At 42.9% G+C, this 19,276-nt stretch overlaps 1 protein-coding gene across 1 annotated transcript in view; it reads left to right on the forward strand.

The window, feature by feature from the left end:
- CHCHD3 (coiled-coil-helix-coiled-coil-helix domain containing 3) overlaps window positions 1-19,276 on the forward strand; it is a gene marked incomplete at its 5' end in the record, with an annotated part of 106,946 nt that overhangs the window by 25,106 nt on the left and 62,564 nt on the right. Inside the window, one exon of the mRNA XM_009071442.1 lies at window positions 3,376-3,520. Within this exon, the coding sequence (XP_009069690.1) occupies window positions 3,376-3,520 (145 nt within the window). The remainder of the gene's footprint in view (window positions 1-3,375; window positions 3,521-19,276) is intronic.

Below are 19,276 nucleotides of genomic sequence, written 5' to 3' on the forward strand. Positions count from 1 at the left end.
TAATAGTAGCAGTTTTCTCTTGGTCTCAATTAAAAAATGGATCTGAAAAGGACAGACTTCTTTGTGTGCAGTGAAGTCTTATCCTTCCTTTTTTTTTGGAGTGTGTTTTTGTATTTTGTGTTGGGTTTGTGCTCAGGTTGAAGAGATCTGGTTTAGGTGAGATGTCCCACATTACTTTGATTAAAGCAACTTCAGGAATTAAACAGTCGAAAATTTATCTTGTATGAAGCTAAACATGAGAATGTGATAACAAAACCACCCAAATTCTTATCATGCCTGAGACCCATAAATCTTCAGTGCTCCATAAATCCTTGGTGGTTTAGTGTTTCAGGATTTACCAGAAGTACAAGTATATAAATTTTCTTCACAGCTTTAACTCAAGAGTGTTGATTTCCTCAACCACAGTGAGGAAAGGAATCATTGCTTTTCGTGTGATTTTGTGCTCTAAACCAGCTAAGAACATGAACTCCTGTGACCTGTTGGCCCAGGCTGTAACTGGAGGTGGTTCTTGATGCCTGATGTGTTTCCCAGTAGCACCAGACACCTGATCTCCTCATTAAATCAGCCACTCTGCACTTCTTGAAACAGTATTTCAGAATTACCGAGATGGATTTTATTCAGACTATCAATTGTGTAGGCAAATATACAACCAGGAGCTTTCTCTGCTGTCTCAGCACCTTTTTTTGGCACATTCTGTGTGTGAATGATCAGTGGCTGCTAACTGCAGTTCTCCACTCAGACATGAGAATCATTACCTCAAGCCTTTCTATCTATTGTAATTAAAAATGGCACTTTAAGCAGTCTGTTCCCATGAAATTCTTTTACTGGTGTTCTCCCCTGACAAGTTGTGCTGTTGAACTCGTGTATCTATTATAAATTACAGATGTGCATCTATCTATCTATTTTTTTCCACTCTTGCCTAGCTAATATAATTTATTACTGTAGATTTAGCTGATGTTTGCCTTTATTCAGCAGCAGGACATGCAGAATGCCAGGAAAATGAATCTGTAGTGCCGAGGCAAAAAGCTGCTGTGGGCTGGTGCACGCAAATGTTTGAGATCAGTGTGGATCTGCCTCGTGTTTGTTTCATTAAGGTGCTCTGAGCACCCAATTATGCAACTCAAATAAATGAAAATTGCTTCAAAATCCTGCTTATTTTGTTCAAACTCTGCTGAATGTAAAGCAGGTGAGATGAGTGGTTAGGAGTTCTTTTGGTGGAGGAAAGTTGTCCTGAATGGAAGTTCAGTGGAGGCTTTAGGAAGTTAACTAGTTATAGGTTAGAGGTGGAACAATGAAACCTCATGAAGGTGATAAGAGCACTGGAGCACCTTCCCTACGAGGACAGGCTGAGAGAGTTGGGGCTGCTCAGCCTGGAGAAGAGAAGGTTGTGTGGAGAGCTCAGAGCAACCTGCCAGGAGCTGAAGGGGCTCCAGGGAAGCTGCAGAGGGACTCTGTGTTAGGAGCTGCAGGGACAGGACAAGGAGCAATGGGGAGAAATGGAAAGAGGGAAATTGAGATGAGATATGAGGCAGAAGTTTTTGCTGTGAGGGTGGTGAGACACTGGCCCAGGTTGCCCAGGGAGGCTGTGGCTGCCCCAACCCTGGCAGTGTTTCATTCCAGGTTGGATGAGCCTTGAGCAACCTGCTCTGGTGGGAGGTGTCCCTGCCCAGGGCAGGGGTTGGGGCTGGATGTTCTCTGAGCTCCATTCCAACCCCTAAATTCTATGATTCTATGATCTTGTGTGGGTGCTGTGAGTCACTGTCCCTGGAGGGGTTTAAGGAGTTGGACAAGACCTCTGAGAAAATCAAGTCCAACCCATGACCTACCACCACCATGGGAACTAGACCATGGCACTAAGTGTCATATCCAGTCTCTCTGTTGCCAAGAGTTACACGTAACATCTAATTCTGAGTGGGTTTTTCGTGATTTTTATGGAGTTTTACATGTGATCCCTGGTAGGATTTTTGTGGTATTGTATATGTAAAACATATTTCATGTCCTCTAACTCCTCTGCTGGGTGCAACATGCATAAAGAAGAGACAATTTCAAGCGAAAAACAGTTGCAGGAAGTAAAATGCAGCAAGGATGAGGAAGGAGCTTCCTTCAGACTCAGGAGACACAAAGTGCTTTCTCTGTCTCTCACCAGAAAAAGCTGCTGAGACTTCTATTTTGACACTTTTTAGACAAAACATGATTTCTCCAATGGAAGAGACAACCAGCATGTTGTGACTGTGCCATTGATTGTATGAAGGATTTGTTCTATCAATCCTGCTGGAATAATTTGGGGGACCTTGGGAAATCACTTAATGGAATTTGGTCCATGTCTGCATAATCTGAGTTTCTTGCTGGAGTAATTGAAGATGTGGCTTAATAAACTTTTATAAAGATTCCCAGTTGGTTGCTGCCTTTCAGGGGCTTGGAGCTGAGCACAGAAGTAATACAGCTTGTAATTGTCTTTTTTTTCCCTCCCCACCTCACTTAAATCTGTTCCCTGGGGAAGAATCTAATGTACTGTAATGCTGGTACCTTTTACCAAGTGACCCTACTCATTAGGATTTGTTCTCCAGAGCTCCCTTGGTGACACATAAATGCACTGAGAATACTTAAGCTTCCTCTCCATCACTCTTGGAAAAAAAATAAATCTCTTTGAATCCCAGTGTTCCATAGCTCCATTACCAGGCTGAGTTCCCTCACACTGACTCCGTGCTCAATGTCACAACACACATGTGCAACAGATGAGTTTTACTTGAAAAACAATTTGTATCTCTGTATTTTCATGAAGATTGGATCTGGTTTGCTTGTCTCAAGTCCTGCAGTGACAATTTCAGATGTATTTATGGCTTGTAACAGAGAAATACTGAGAATTTCTGAGCCTGGAGTTGCCTTAATTAATTATTTTCAGCTCATCCTCTCCAGTCCCTGGGAAAGGTTTGTTAGGGTTGGTCAATCTTCTTGCAGTTGGTAAACAGAGGCAGGAGTTGGTTTGGGTAGAAAAGCTTTCAGCTGGAAATTGAGTGCACACTGGTTGGTGGGAGAAAAGTATTCCTGGAGAAAATGGTTCCTTAAAACCTGGAAAAAACCAAACAAGCCACAGAGCTCCGTGTGTGATTTTGGTCCTTAAAATACATGTTCATCAGGCTCTTGAATTAGTTGTGTTTTAGATGATTTAATGCCTAGTGAGATTCAGGCTGGTGGCTTTTCTGTGTTCTGATTTTGAAACTCTAATCTGAAATAAACTCCTGGAATTTTAGTGGACTTTTCTATTTAGGTGCCTTAAGAAGCCAACGATAATTTATTTCCCTGGCTCTGCATCCTTTTTAAACTACCCTTGGCAAGTGAACCTTCAGTCTCAATTGCTCTCTCCACCTTGTGTAGGTTGAAACAAGAACAAATGTATGTTCGGGATGAGTTTGGGAAACTTCTGGAGCGGGAAAGGATCTCCTCGAATGAGCACCTGACGCGAGCGATCCTGCGGGAGCGCGCGGCCACGGAGGAGGAGAGGCAGAAGGCTCAGCGCTTCGTAAGTCCACAGACTCTCACAACCCTCAGAGTTTATAAGCAGCTGTGTCCTCAGGCTTGTTTCAGACTGTTGGGAGGAGAGGAAAGCAGATCTCTGTCTTATTTCTTCTGTCTTTGTTACTAGCTAGTCAAACGTCCCTGGCATAAGAACAGATGGTTGTAAGATTGCCTTGCTGAAGGAATTATTGAATCACAGACTGGTTTGGGTTAGAAGGGACCTTGAATGTCGTCTCATTCCACCTCCTGCCATGGGCAGGTATAACTTCCCCAGCCCAGGTTGCTCCAAGCCCCATCCAGCCTAACCTGGAGCACTGCTAGGGATGGGATATGTGCAACCTCCCTGAACAACCTGTGCCAGTGTCTCACCACCCTTCCAGCCAGGAATTCCTTCCCAATATCCCACCTGTCCCTGCCCTCTGGCAGTTTGAAGCCATTCCCTGTGTCCTGTCCCTCCAGGCCTTGTCCCAAGTCCCTCTCAGCTCTCCTGGAGCCCCTTGAAGCACTGGAAGGGGCTCTGAGGTCTCCCTGGAGCTTTTCTTCTCCAGGTGAACACCCCCAGCTCTCCCATTCTGGCTCCAGGGCAGAGCTGCTCCAGCCCTTGGAGCATCTCCGTGGCCCAAAGATCATCAAGTCCAACCCTTAACCTATTACTGCTGGAACCCCTAAACCAGATCCTCCAGTGCCACATCCAGACACCTCTCAAACACCTCCAGGGATGTGACTCCACCACCTCCCTGGGCAATTCCTCATCCCAGTGCCTGAACACCCTCACCAGGAAGAAATTCTTCCTAATACCTCATCTAATATTAAATGTCTTTTTTTTTCAGAGAGTGGAAGAGTAACCTGACAGGTCTGTTGACTAAATGTGATTATTCTATATTAGGAAGTTACAGAATGCAAGAGAACATTTATAGAAATTAATTTCTTAGCATTTAAATGAAGTCCATAATATTTCTGGGCTAGAAATCTGACTATAATAAAATTTTAAAAAAATTAATGCAAGAGAAAGTGTCATTTCTGCTGATTGTCTCTAAGCTTGGAGCCAACTCAGTGCGAAATTCTGTATCAAAGGATCATATTTGATTCAATCTGATGGATAAAAACTTCCTCACAAGGAAGTTGTAACATATGGTTGGCTGTTTTCCTCAGAAAACTGACACTATACATTTGAGTCCTTTATAAATGTCTGGCAGATTTATAACTCCTCATATATATGTGACATCTATATCTATATCTATCACATATATAAAAAACCCTCTTATAACTTGTTATCTATAGTGGCTGTTTGCTATTTGGTGCCTGTGTTGACTCTTCTTTGTGGCAATAATGATTCTCTGAGGTTGGAATATGCCTTATAAATACATCTATACTGCAGTATAAATAGTAAACAAATTGGTATTTCCAAGGAAAAAAAGTGTTTAAAAACCTTATGTGAGCATTGAGTTGGATTAGTTATGTCAGCAACTATGTAAATATTTGTTTAGGCCTCTGAATCTGGAACAAAATCCAAGGGTTTTAAGGTTTTTTGGTCTGTAATTAATCAATCACTTCAATCAGCAATTGCTTCATCTATGCTGTGTAGGTAAAAATCTCTTCATGTTATTTTTCCCTATCCCAATTTCAAACCAAACCAATTTCACCTCAGGATTAGGATCTTTTCCAGTCACCTCTGTGGTCATGTTACTGTTGAAGAATAATTTCAGGGGTTAATGGATGTTTAGTGTTTTGCCACATTAAGATACTGGAACAAAGGAATATGGAGAGGAATTATGACCAAGGTACAGCCTTAGTTCTGTGCCTTAAACCCTCTGGATTCTTCATCTTGTGTGGCCTCGAGCTAATGAGGAGCTGAAGGTTTATATGGGGACAATTATTTGCATAATTACCAGGGGTTTGCATCTTCCCTTTGCTGCTGTAGTTAGCTCTGTGCTTCTGAGAAGCACAGGATGCTGTTGTTGTCAGCCAGACTCTTGGGAAGTGTTCCAGGCCAGGCTGGAAGGGCTTGGAGCAGCCTGGGATAGGGGAGGGTGTCCCTGGTGTGTCATCTCAGGTTTGACCACCTTACTGTTCCCTTCTGTGAAAACTTATCTGTTAGTTCTCTGGTGGAAATTTGTTACTGCTGCAAATTTGTCACTTCCACTGTAGCGTTCTTTCTTTGAAGTGTAGAAGAGCATCATAGTAAGTAGGTTTTGTCTGTGCCTTCCCTTAAAACGGGTTGAAGTGTTAAAATCCTGATTAATTCTCACCTTCCTTGCAAATCCTTCTGTGAGTCACCTGCTTTATTTTCCTGTAGCTGGTCAGTTTTTATTCCCTTGGCTTCTTTGCTTGTGCTGCCTGTGGATTTGTTTGATGTATCCAAGCTGAATTTAGGAGTCTGGAGCACAAGGATTTAGGAATCTGTCTCTCTGTGTACCCTTTGTCACGCTGAATTCCGTTCTAGGAATTTAGTTCTAGGAAACTGCTACAGCAGGTTTGTATTTTATGTGGCTTAGATTTGATTTGTCAGACTCTTCTTGGAGAAAAAAAAAATACTCTTCCTGAAATGTCAGCAGCGAAATAAATCCTTTTGCTGCTGCTAAACTGTTTATCTAGCGCAAAGGGAAAGAAATTATAGTTAGAAAGGAAGAGTTTTAGTTTGAATTTATAAAGTTTCTAATTCAGGTTTAATAAATAGACATAAAATGTTGAGGTTGAAGTCATATTTCTCGTTCTCAAACAATTATAGCAACATCTGCTGCTTGTAGTTTCAGAAGGGAGAAATGTGTAACTGTTAAGATCCCAAAGTTAGCACTGAGTCCTCATACAAATGGAAAACAGGGATAAAATGAGCCGCTGCCAACAGCCTACACAGCACTCAATTAAGTTGGGTTAGGGAAAGCACCTTCAGTACAAGTTGGACTGGCAAGTGGCAGCTCCTGCAGAATCATGTTTGGGGGAGACCTAGAGGTTTGCAAACCTCAGTAATTCTGATGTTTGCACCAGCCAAGGTAGAAATTACAATTTAGAGTGGAATTTCCAGGCCGTGATCAAACCCCTCAAAATCCCTTGTGGAGTCACTGTGAGGATTTAATCAACTGTTGATGCTTAACTCAGCAAAAATCAAGGCAGGTGCTTCAGTAATGCCTTTAGAGGGCATGGACTCGGAGCAGTTTAGGCAAGGTGGAACTTTCCTAGTCCCACAGCACTGGGGTCTGGTCTAAAAGCAATGCCAGGGAGACTCAGGGCATGGAATGGCTGCTGAGGTCTTGCATCTCCTCTGGCTTCTCCCCCATCTCTGGCTCTGGGAATCTGCTGTCTCCATTAAGTGGGATGAGGAGTGAGGAACTGGCACAGGGATTTATTCCTGGAGGTTTTTGCTGCATACCTCAAACCTGTGGCTGGTTGAGTTGAGCACAGGTTTGTTGAGTGGCTTTAACTGTGGTGGCCTTGCCATAAATAGTTTATTGATGTTCCATCACTTGAGTCATTATGAGAGTCAGGGTGAGACAGGGAGAATATGGAGTAGCAGATCAATAGTTCTCCCGAGTGCTGAGGACCTGTTGTATTTCCATCTCCTCATAATGACCTGGTGTTTGCTGTGAATGTGTTTGCTTGACTGTCTGGACTGAAAGGAGTTGTCATTAGGACCCTCTATGTTAGAAAATGGTTTTATTGAGCTGCCAACGACATTAAAGTCTCATTTCCCTTTGAAGAGGCACAGAAATATTGTTGTGTTCATGTGCTGTAACCAGGACATTAAAATTTGATTATTGCTATCATTAGAAATCTGTATCCATACTAATATAATTACAGCTATTTCCCCATGTGTTGTTCCAGGCTTTCACAAAGCACCTGTTAGAGAGAGAAATCGGTTGGTGCTGAGGCATCTTGTTCTTCTGGAAATTATTTTCTGCACAAGAAAGTTGATTAATACATTCCTTGTTCAAAAAAAAATCAATTTGGCAGAGGTATCCTTGTATTAAAAAGCATTTTTGCACTTTAGGTCACTGTGGCAATCAGATTATCAGATATTTTTTTACATCTCCAATAGCATTTTGCTAGGAAAGTTCTTTTCCTCTCCGAGCACTGAAATCAATAGACAAAACACATCCCTGGCCATATCAGAACTGAAGTGTGTTGAGTTAATGTTGGGAGTCAATTTGACCTATTGTCACAATTGAATCCAAATGGATAAAATCAAGTGTCTAACTCCTCTGTGTCTGAACTGGTTTGGTGTTTTCCCCATCATCCCTGGGTGACTGGTCCCAGTCCCTACCTGTGTGTGCTACGCAGTGACCTTCACTTCTGGCCTGCAGTTGGTTTCCCTGTCCCCAATTCATTAGCTTTGTCAAGAGGACAGTCCCTATTTTCCATAAAGAGATTATACCCTGACCCTTCCTGCTCCTTCCAACCACTCCCATGCTAACCATATTTTAAGGATGACTTCACTAGGAAATACCAGAGGGGGAAGAATTACTAAATGAGTTAAGGCATTAGCTCTCGGGAGAAAAGTCTGTTTACAAACCTGCAGTATTTATTACATACCTCATTTAGCTCATTCATCATTTTAATAGAAAAATGAATCTTTTTTTTTTTAGATGATTCTGAAATATTTTGAGGTAAGCTACATAGCCCGAGGCACAGCATGATTGGTTCCTGCAGGGAGGGACTTTTGGAGAAGCACAGTGTGAGCAGAGCCTGTAACTCAGCACTGATGGTAGGCAAAACCTTAAGGGCTCCTGTTTGAACGTGAGATTTAAGGGTTGGGAGCCACAGGGCATGAAACTGAACCGAGAGGCAGTTTTATTCTTCAGTTTCATAATGTACAAAGTGGAAATTTTGCATGAAACCTCTTGAGAATTTGAGATTTGGAGAGTTTCACTCCTAGGATTTCGTCTGGGTGTTTGCACGTGGGGTTTTTTTGCCACGTGCTGCTGTTCTTAGGGCTCAGGAGTAGCAGTTGCAGCAAACAGTTTTTTTGCTGCTTGTTTTGGAGTACTGAGGGCTGTGATCTCTGTGTGTGGTTGGTTGGGATTGGGGCAGAGGAGTTTGGTTGCTCTCTGGAGAAGGGAGTGGGGTACAATGGGCAAGTCCTTTGCATGTGGAAAATGTTAAACTCCATCACACTGAGCATGTTCCTTTGTGTGAACAAACATCATGGCTATGGCTTATGTCTCCCTTGGCACACTCTCTCTCCCTCTTCTTTTTGGTGTTTCTACTGCAGCAGTGAAGGGTTTGGGATGGCAATTCAAGGTGTTTGGGATAGGAATTTGTCTGTTCTGGATAGATGATGTGAAACTCCTATATGGAGGAGAAGCTGTTGCTATACAAATAGAGTTGATAATACTTTTTCCAGCCAAAAAACCCAAAAACCTTTTAGCAGACATTTGCAAATCATGAGTGATTTTCTTATCTGGACCAATACATGTCAAGACCCATTTGCTGCCTAAAATGACTTTATTAATAAGAGTGAACAGTTTTCCCCCAACTTTGATGTAGTTAAACAGTAAAAATAATGAAAGTAGGTGCTGTTGGTGCTGTAAGTTGTTTGCCCAGTGTGATCTGTCACATGGATTGGGAAGCAAATGCTTTGTTTCCTCTCTGCAGCTGCCTCTGAACCGAAGTTGTTGCCATTTACCTCTGTCCCTTCACCATGTCCATTCTGACATTTAAAGTATTTCTTTCAATTGAACAGTAGAAAAAATTTCCTCCTTCTTCTTGTTTTTCCACTTGGCAACATGTAATAGATGTATTTTTTTATGATTTTTATATGTAACAGTTAATTGCTTTTTTTCCTCTCTATGTCAAAGTTTGACAGACAGGAAAAACACAGTAAAAAGCACGTTTTGAAGGCAAGCAAAGTACAGAGAGTGAGCATTTATTCCCTTTAAGATTTCTTTGTGAGTGGTGAGAGGAATATGTTTTGATAGTCAACCAGCATTTAAAGCCTGTTATTTTTTAATTCTTATAGAGCAACCCCCAAGATATTTGACAGAAGCCAAATTAATCCCTGTGTTATTTGGGCATTCAGATGAAGATCTAGTGCTTTACAAAGGCTCCTGCTCCATCAATTTGTTCTTTGGGTTGAATTCAAATGGAGTTCATTTTTATAGATTCACTGCATAATACTCTGCTCTCTCCTCCCTCATTCATTAACCAATTTGTTCTTGCTACTCCCTTTTTATTGAGCGGCTAACGAAATTGCTGTGCTATCTGCTCAAATGAATATCATCATTCCTTGTCAGGCACAGGCAGAAAGGAAGCATAATAATCCCTTTTCCATGTCCCTCCCCTCTGCCAGGGAGAAGTCTTGTTCCTGCCCTCAAGATATCCTGCAAAGGATGTTTTAAGTATCGTTCTCTGGAAGCTCTGAGCACAATGCTGGGGTATAAATATTCCAATCCAGGCTCCTTTTGATTACTTCGGGGCCTTTGGAGCATGTACATCCTGCCAGTTGTATGACACAACAAAAACCAAATCAAAGCCTTGTGAGAGGCTTGTCCTTGTACATGACATGGGACAAATACATGCAAGGGATTAAAACATGTTCATTTGACAGAAGACTTGAAGCATAATACAGACAAGCTCCTCTTTTCCACAGAACAGTTTGCTGGGGCTGGAGGTGCTGGTGCTGCCTGGAATTCAGTGTTGCTTTGCTCTCAGATATGAAGTTCATTTGGGTAGGGATATTGTCACTTGTCTTCCTTTGGGGTGGGTTAGAAGATGTAGGAGCAGAAAGATTGTTTGGGGCACAGAGGGGATGGAAATGCAGCAACTTGTTTCTCTGGTGACCACATGAAGCCACGTGAGGAGCAGCTGAGGTCACTTGGCTTGTTCAGCCTGGAGAAGAGGAGACTGAGGGGAAACCTCAGCTCAGTCTGCAGCTTCTGCACGAGGGGCAGTGCAGGGACAGCTCTGAGCTCTGCTCTGTGGGACCAGTGACAGGAGCTGAGGGAATGGTTGGAGCTGTGTCAGGGGAGGGTTAGGTTGGATATCAGGACAAGGTTCTTCCCCCAGAGGTGTTTGGGCACTGAACAGCTCCCAGGGCAGTGGGCACAGCCCCAAGGCTGACAGAGCTCCAGGAGTGTTTGGCCAATGCTCTCAGGCACAGGGTGGAGTGTTGGGGTGTCTGTGCAGGGACAGGAGTTGGATCAATGATCCTTGTGGGTCCCTTCCAGCTCAGGATATTCTGTGATTCCAAAATTGGATGTGGCATTTATTTGTGCTGCTGCTGAAGTAATTGATTAATTTATCTCTAATATTTTCAATTTAGGATCTGTACAGGAAGGAGAGGAAATTACTGTGTCTTTCAGGCTGTTCCTAAGGAACAGGTGGACAAGTAAAAAACATCAGGTTATTGCATCCCAGAGCCTGTGAAAATGGCAAAACATTTCTCTGGCGTTACATTTTCTTAATGCAATTTGAAGTTTTTGATGTGATTATAAGAGTTTTTTAAGTGTCTTCACATCATGGTCCCACTAGATATCCAGGATATATCGAGATGCTCAAGTGTTGTCGCAGTAGGTGCCAATGTATGTAAAGCAGGTGTGGACAAAACCAATTAAAAAGATGTTTTAGGGTGAGGATGAGGAAAGGAAATGGAATGTCAGGGTGAAGTCTGAAGGTTTTTGGTTTGGTTTCTTTACATAGATGTTAAGAAATGTTTCACTCCTATAATGTATTGGTCTATGATATATTCTGTGGTAGGTGTATCAATATGCCTGGAGAGAAAAGCAGTTTGCCTGCTCTTTTTTTTTCTTTTCTTTTTTTTTTTTTTTTTGTTTTTTTTTTTTTTTTGGTTTTTTTTTTTTTTTTTTTTTTTTTTTTTTTGTTTTTGTTTTGTTTTGTGTTTTTTTTGTTTGTTTGTTTTTTAAGGGAAGAGTTTAAAGTGCAAGTGTTAATAAACTGGGAGTGCTAATACACCGTTTTATTTGGGTAATAAAAGTTATTCTCCTGACAGTCCAATCCTCTGGAGGCTAAGGGCTCTGTAATTGCACAGTGTGTCATCTCAGGCCTCAAAGCACAGGGAGTTTGCAGCTGGAATTCAGTCTCCTTCCAAGAGCTGGGATGATGTTTGGATGTACAGTTGTGTTTGTGTTATCTCTCCTTCCCTCAGGTTGTGGGTTAGGGAATCTGACATGTTGCTCCCAGTAAAAAGAAAATCCAACCTTGATTTATGTAAGTAATGTAGAGATTACATTTGAGGAGGGTTGGGACTAGATGATCTGTGAGGTCCATTCCAACCCTTATACTATGATTTAGTGAGAAACCATTTGGTTTTCAGGAGGTGTTTTCTGCTCCAAAACACCTGATTTCAATCAACACTTAGCCTACAAACCTTTACTGTAGAATTAATTTTGAAAGCAGAAACTGATTTCAGCTGTCAGGGTTGCAGAACATCCCATTGGAAGGACATGGGAGAAGTTTCTCAACATAAATTTTTGGGAAGCTGTGGCAAACCCTGATAATAATCTTGCTTGTCACATTACACCTAGTAATGTACTAATGACCACGTGAAGCTCAATGAGTTCTGAGCTTGGAAGTTCCACCCCTCTGTGAGCATAGAGAGCTACTCCAGTGTCTTTTTTTAATAGATGGGTGAATTCAAATCATGTTTATAAATAAATCAAATCCATTACTTCTCATTTGGCTAATTACTCTGCAGCCAAACAGTGGGGATGGTGACATTAAGACATGCAAGTGGCTTATGATTTTGCTTCAGAGAAAGAGATCCGTGCTGTTCCCCCTCTTCCCCCTTTGGGCTGTGCAGGAGTAATAAACGAGCAAGTCCAGAGTAGTTTATGATAGGTAGTTAATGGGGCTGTGCTGGAGCCAACAGACTTCTTTCCACAGCAGCTGTCACAATTCTGAGTCATTAACATGCCTTTAATTGTTGCATTCCAACAGCATCTCCACCAGGACATTCAGCATCCATAAAGGCAAAAAAACCATGATATTGAGGAAGGAGTTTTGGTGTAGATGAGTCTTTTTGGCAGAGTGTGTAGGATGAAGGGTGCAGGAGTGAATGGAAAACAAGTAAAGGAATTTTGGAGGTTCAAGATTGATTTCAGAGTTCATTTGTGACCACATAGAATCATAGAATCAAACAGGTTGGAAAAGACCTCCAAGATCACCAAGTCCAAGCCCACCATGGTTACGAGACCATGTCTGTCTTTAAGCCATGAATGACTCAAGGAGGAGCCTTCTGCACCCTTTTGCTGGGTGGTTCTTGTCTTTAGAGCCAGGATCATGAAATGGGTGGGAAGAGATTTCAAGATCATCCAGTTCCACCCCCTGCCATGGGCAGAGACACCTCCCACCAGCCCAGGTTGCTCCAAGCCCCATCCAACCTGGCCTGGAACACTCCCAGGGATGGAGCAGCCACAGCTGCTCTGGGCAACCTGTGCCAGTGCCTCAGCACCTTGGTCTTGATTTCAAGCTTCTCTTGCTTTTATCTTTGGTCCTGTAGAATGTTCTCACTTCAGAGCCCAAGCACCCCTAGTAAACAGGTATTGGAATAGATTGTGCAGGGAGGTGGTGGAGTCACCATCCCTGGAGGTGTTTGAGAGGTGTCTGGATGTGGCACTGGAGGATCTGGTTTGGGGGCTACAGCAGTGACAGGTTAAGGGTTGGACTTGATGATCTTAGAGGTCCTTCCAACACTGATGATTCCATGAACCGCTATACAGAAAAGCTGCTTGGAAATCTCCTCAGGGAGAAGTCAATTCCTGCATGCAGCAGTGAGTCATTTCTGGTCTGTAAGGCAACTGAAGGACTACTAAATATTCAAGTCATGGCAGCAGAGTCGCAGCAATGGCTACATGTGCGTCGTATTTGGGTGTGAGAAGAAATCCTTCTGTAAAATATCCCTCAGGTTTTCCTTTAATGCTCTGAGGGAAGGCAAGAGGATGCTGGAAGGAAGGATAATGAGCACAGGGTTGTTTCTGCCTTCGTAAAGGAGAACTTCTAAGAAGTGCTCAGATAAGGAGGTCAGCTGGAGCTTTGTTTTACACTGTAGTAACTCGTGTAATATTTTAATTTTCTTTCTCTCTTTTATCTACCCCTTTGAAGCATGATGGGAAAAAAAAAGCCCTTGTAGTTCTTTCTTTTGAAAGTAATGATGTTGGAAGAAGATATTGAACTTGAGGAAATCATTCTTTGAACATACTACCTGCGAGTGAGCTAATGCGCAGCAGAAAACTTGTGCCTGTCGTTTTCTCCTGGGGTTTGAGATGTCTGAAAAAGTAATTTTAAATTTTTAGAGGAGCAGACTTGACCTTAAGGAAAATCAGAGGATATTTACTCTCAGGTGACACCAAGCTGAGTGGTATGGTTGGCACACCTGAACGTCAAGGCCATCCAGAAGGACCTGGACAAGTTCAAGATGTGGCCCATGGGAATCTCATGAGGTTCAACAAGGCCAGGGTCCACCAAGCTGATTAGAGGGATGGAGCACCTCTGCTGTGGGGAAAGGCTGAGAGAATTGGGATTGTGCAGCCTGGAAAAGAGAGAGCTTGGGGTGACCTCACTGCAGCCTTCCAGTGCCTGAAAGGAGCCTACAGAAAAGATGGAGAGTGCCAAGACAAGGGGGAATGGCTTCACATGGACAGAGAAGGACATGGACCTATTGGAGAGAGTCCAGAGGAGGCCATGGAGATGCTCCAAGGGCTGGAGCAGCTCTGCCCTGGAGCCAGGCTGGGAGAGCTGGGGGTGTCCACCTGGAGAAGAGAAGCTCCAGGGAGACCTCAGAGCCCCTTCCAGTGCCTCAAGGGGCTCCAGGAGAGCTGAGAGGGACTTGGGACAAGGCCTGGAGGGACAGGACACAGGGAATGGCTTCCCACTGCCAGAGGGCAGGGACAGGTGGGAGATTGGGAAGGAATTCCTGGCTGGGAGGTGCTGAGACACTGGCACAGGGTGCCCAGAGCAGCTGTGGCTGCTCCATCCCTGGGAGTGTCCCAGGCCAGGTTGGATGGGGCTTGGAGCAGCCTGGGCTGGTGAGAGGTGTCCCTCCTCAGGGCAGGGGGTTGGTACCAGATGATTTTTAAGATCCTTTCCAGCCCAAACTGTTCTGTGATTCTTTAAGGACTTGCACTTTGCAGCGCTACTGCTGATGTGATGGACACCTCTCTCCTGGCAGACACAGATGCCATGAGAACTACATGAATGCTCAAACTTCTCAGCAGAGCAAAAAGGAATTTTGCTTATTATTAGTGAAGGGTTTTCTCTTTTTTTCCATGGATGAAATGAATTTGGCTTGGGCCCTCAGCAGAGGTGCAGATGGAGCGTGTAGCATCTTTAACTCTCTCTCCTGCTTCTGGCACTGCAGCTTGAGGGGCTGTGGAGTGGAAAAGGAATGGAAAGTCATTTTATTTTATGGAGAGGGTGACACAAGGCTTTTGTACCTGTGGAACACTAAGGAGACAATTACTTCTTTTCCCAGTAGTTTTCAGTGCAAGTCTGATCATAAATTGGACGGAAAAGAGAGGTCCATTCACAGCTACTCACAAAATCAGTTTTGCTGTTCAGGTTTGGTTTCAAGTGTGTGTTGGTTAATTATGCAGAGGATGAACAGATCTAATGAGAGTAATTTCCCATCTATGCTGCCTTAAAGGCTGAGTGTTTAGATTTTGTACTGTGTGGTGGCCTTGCTGTAAGATTTTATCCTAAGTATCCTGCACAGTCACTTGCAAGGAGAGGAACATTTTCCTTGCCTACATTTTCAGGTAGTTACAGGTGTAATCAGCTATGCCAGAGCTCTTCAGCCCCAGATCTCTTTAATATTAGAGAGAAATGGGTGTTTTTAGGATGTGATTCTGACCTGTTTCAGTTGTCAGCTTTAGGATGGAATGGATTATCCTGTAGAGGTGTCTGTGACTGTCTGGCTTGAGCTGAAATGTGGTTGTCCTATTGCTTAGACATCTTAATCAACTGAAGTGATTTGCACCCAAAAGATAGAAATATTATAATGGTTCCTACATCTGACACAGAAAATAGGCTGATGATAAATTGGAAGTGTCCTGTACTGACAGGACAAGGAGAAGTGGTTTTAAACTGCCCTAGGGCAGGTTTGAATCAGATATTGGGAAGGAATTCCTGGCTGGGAGGTGCTGAGGCACTGGCACAAGTTGCCCAGAGCAGCTGTCACTGCTCCATCCCTGGGAGTGTTCCAGGCCAGGTTGGATGGGGCTTGGAGCAGCCTGGGCTGGTGGGAGGTGTCCCTGCCCAGGGCAGGGGTGGAATGAGATGATCTTGAAGATCCTTCCAACCCCAAATCATTTCATGATTCTTTATCAGAATACACTTACTGTGGGAGTCACTGATTTTGCACTGGCTTCCACTTTCCTTTGGGATGTGCAGCACAGTCTGTAGTTCTGTTTGTTTAAGGTTTTAACTATTTGGCCTTAAAATCCCTTTGGTCCCTTGGGTAATCAGCAATTGCTACTCATTCACACATTCCCTGAGATTGGAGGGTGTCCTGCAGGATTATGGAGTGAGTGATTGTGGCCACAGGGGAGATGGAGGTTGATCTTAGTGCATCTTACCACAGTGTGGTTTTGGTGTTATGGTGTCAGGCTGTATGTGGCTTCTGATACTTTCCTAAATTTCTGGAGGAACTGACAACACTCCTGTGATTTGTAGTGTGTTGAGGAGTTGGAATGAAGCTCAGAGATCATCCAGCCCCAGCCCCTGCCCTGGGCAGGGATACCTCCCACCAGAGCAGGTTGCTCAAGGCTCATCCAGCCTGCCATGAAACACTGCCAGGGTTGGGGCAGCCACAGCCTCCCTGGGCAACCTGGGCCAGTGTCTCACCACCCTCACAGCAAAAAACATCTCCCTAATACCTAATCTAAGTTTTTACTTGAATATTTTCCTTAATATTTACTTGACTTTGCTGCTGTTCAACAGTGTGTTCTCAGCAGGATGCTCTGATAGCACTTTAAGAGAGTAATAAATAGGTTGTATAAGTAATTCCTAGAAGTTAAGAGTTTATAGAGAACAATTTTTGAAATGGTTGCATGTCACAGCTGTAAATGTGTTGAGTTCATTGCTGAGTGTGGAGCTGACAACAAAAAAAAAATCAGAACTTGTACTACTAGTGAGAAGAAAAAAGCTATTTTATACTCCATTAAACTGTTACACATCATAAATAATTTATGCTCAGCTTGCTCCGTTCTGTAGCAAAGATGAAAAACTCGACATTTTAGGAGCATTTTAATGAACATAATCGTTTTCCTGACTTTGTGTGTAACAGAAACCTCCTTGTGCCAGCATTCCCCTGGCCAGAGGTGTGTGGAACTGGGTTCAGTTCGAAGAATTCCTCTAGAACTGAGTCCTTGAGTCTTGCTCCGAGTTCCACAAGTATCTAGGAATGGATTAAAAAGATATTATTTGGTTTGGAAATTACCTTAAAGATCATCTAGTTCCAACCCCTCTGCTGTGGGCAGGAAGGGGACCCACTAGAGCAGGAGATATATGTCATCTATATGTAGTTCTGTTCATTTTTCTTCATAGAATAAATTTCAGTTGGTTATTTCTGTCATAACCAGAAGTGTCTAAGCACCTCATATAATACTGTGAGGATGTCTCTGTGCCCAGATCAGAATATCAATGATTTTCTTTATACTGAACTTTTAGGTAATGCATAAAACTCAGACTTACAGGAGATTTTTAGGCTGTTTTGTGTTCTTAAGTATGTTCTTTGCTTTGTCAGTGAAAATGTCCTAGTTTTTGATTACTTATAAAGACCCCAAACAACATAATAGTGCAAAAGTCAAAATTGCTTAGAGATAACAACCCAAAACCGAATCCAAATAATCTTTGGACTAGAAAATGTTTAAAATATGGAGTTTTATAAGTTGGGTTTGACTCAGAATGGGAGAAGTGTAGGGAGTTAGCTCTACATTCCCTTTTCTGGTTTTGTACAGTGGTTGGTGCTTCTGAGCATATTAGTTATGTATTTTTCTGGGCTGTGGAACATGTTCTGAACATCTGAAGAACTGAAATGAGGTTTCTCTTGGAGTTGCCTCATTTCCTTTTGGTAATCTAAGTATAAAGTGTGATATTCCTGACAGGTAACTCACCTAACAAGTGATGTCTCTTCAGGTGAGGGATGCAGTGGGAGAGTCTGGGACTTCTCTGTCCTTCAGTAACTGCTGCATTTCCCCCAGAGAGTGCATTAGTAGGAGCTGCAGTTCAGATTTTGGTGGTGTGAGCTCATCCTTAAATTTGGAATTGAAATAACTCATTCTTTATTTTGCTCTGATGACCCCAAATAATTTCAGAAAGAATCTTCTTATTGGCAATCAGATGTTGTTGCTTATACCTCTACATAAAATGCAGCCATGGTTTCAGGGAGACTGGAAAAGACCTTTAAGACCAAATTCCAGCCATTCTCTAGCACTGCCAAGGACACTAACCATGTCCCCAAGTGCCACATCTACATTGCTTTTAAATCCCTCCAGGGATGTGACTTCATCCCTGCCCTGGTCCCTCCAGGCCTTGTCCCAAGTCCCTCTGCAGCTCTCTTGGAGCCCCTTTAGGCACTGGAAGGGGCTCTAAGGACTCCCTGAAGCTTCTCTTTTCCTGGGCAGCTGTGCCAGGGATGGACAACCCTTTCCATCAAGGAATTTTCCCCAATATCCAACCTGAGCTTCCTTGGCACAGCTTGAGGTGTTTCCCCTTGTTCCCTTCAAAGTTCGTTTGCAGTAAAGGAATAACCAAATAGTTTTGGTCTCTGTGAAGGAGCAGGTGTGTATTTCTATCTTAAATGTCTCTTTATTTTTACCTGCACCTGTAAAATAGATTAAACTTTTCAGATTGCATAAAACCCAGCAGAAATTAGTTGATAAAGAATGAAATTCATGCTCCTCTGCCAAGAGATTTGTTTGACTGGGAACTGTCCTTGGCCAAATTAGTACTGGTTCCCTTCATGTAGTACATTGCAGAAACAGCAACAGCCATATTAAATCTTAATCAATAACAATGTTTCACTAATTACAGGAGCGAGTTTCTCTATTGGAGAAATTGCCGTTTGTAAATGTTGTATTATATTAACTAAAGCAGCTAATTACCATCAGCAGAATAAACAGAAGGTTTTGCTAAAAGCCTCAATCCCTAGCTCAGAGCAGTCACTGCTGCCTAATATTTCAGTCAATGTGGGAAATAAGGTAATGACATTATAAAGACATTTATAATGCAGGACGATTTCTTCTCAAATGCATGTAAGTATTATTGCTTTGCCATGAAATATGATTTATTTAATGTATTTCAGCCCCCATAATATTAAGGTCTAATTGAGACAGGGGGAGGGGAATTGCATGCAGGCAGAGGCTGCATGAGAGTGAATCATGGGCTAAATTGCTTGTAATTTTAAAGGCACTTAGGGGAATTGTGAAATTTAGCTAATGCAGTCTCTGGGTTCAGAAATAGGAAGAAAACAGTCGACCATTCTTTCAAGTTTTATTGGACTTCATGGGTGGTTTTGATATGCTAATGACAGTGTGGCTCAGAATGAAGGAAGAGCTCCTAAAATTTTATAGCCATGTCATGAGTAAGAGATCTGTGGAGAGATGGACATTTCTAGTGAATACTCACTAAAACAGGCAGTCTGGGATGGGGATGGAGCCACAACAGCCATGGGAAGGGAATGAATGGCAGCGAAGTGATGCTGATGATCCTAGACAAGAATCGTTCCAATGGTGCTGGGAATTCTCATGATTATTGCTTTCAGAGGCCTGAAAATCACAGGTCTTGGCTTGGTGGTTTAATTACCTGCTGA

Source organism: Acanthisitta chloris, unplaced genomic scaffold (genome assembly GCF_000695815.1).
Source record: "Acanthisitta chloris isolate BGI_N310 unplaced genomic scaffold, ASM69581v1 scaffold7613, whole genome shotgun sequence".
Lineage (NCBI taxonomy): Eukaryota > Metazoa > Chordata > Aves > Passeriformes > Acanthisittidae > Acanthisitta > Acanthisitta chloris.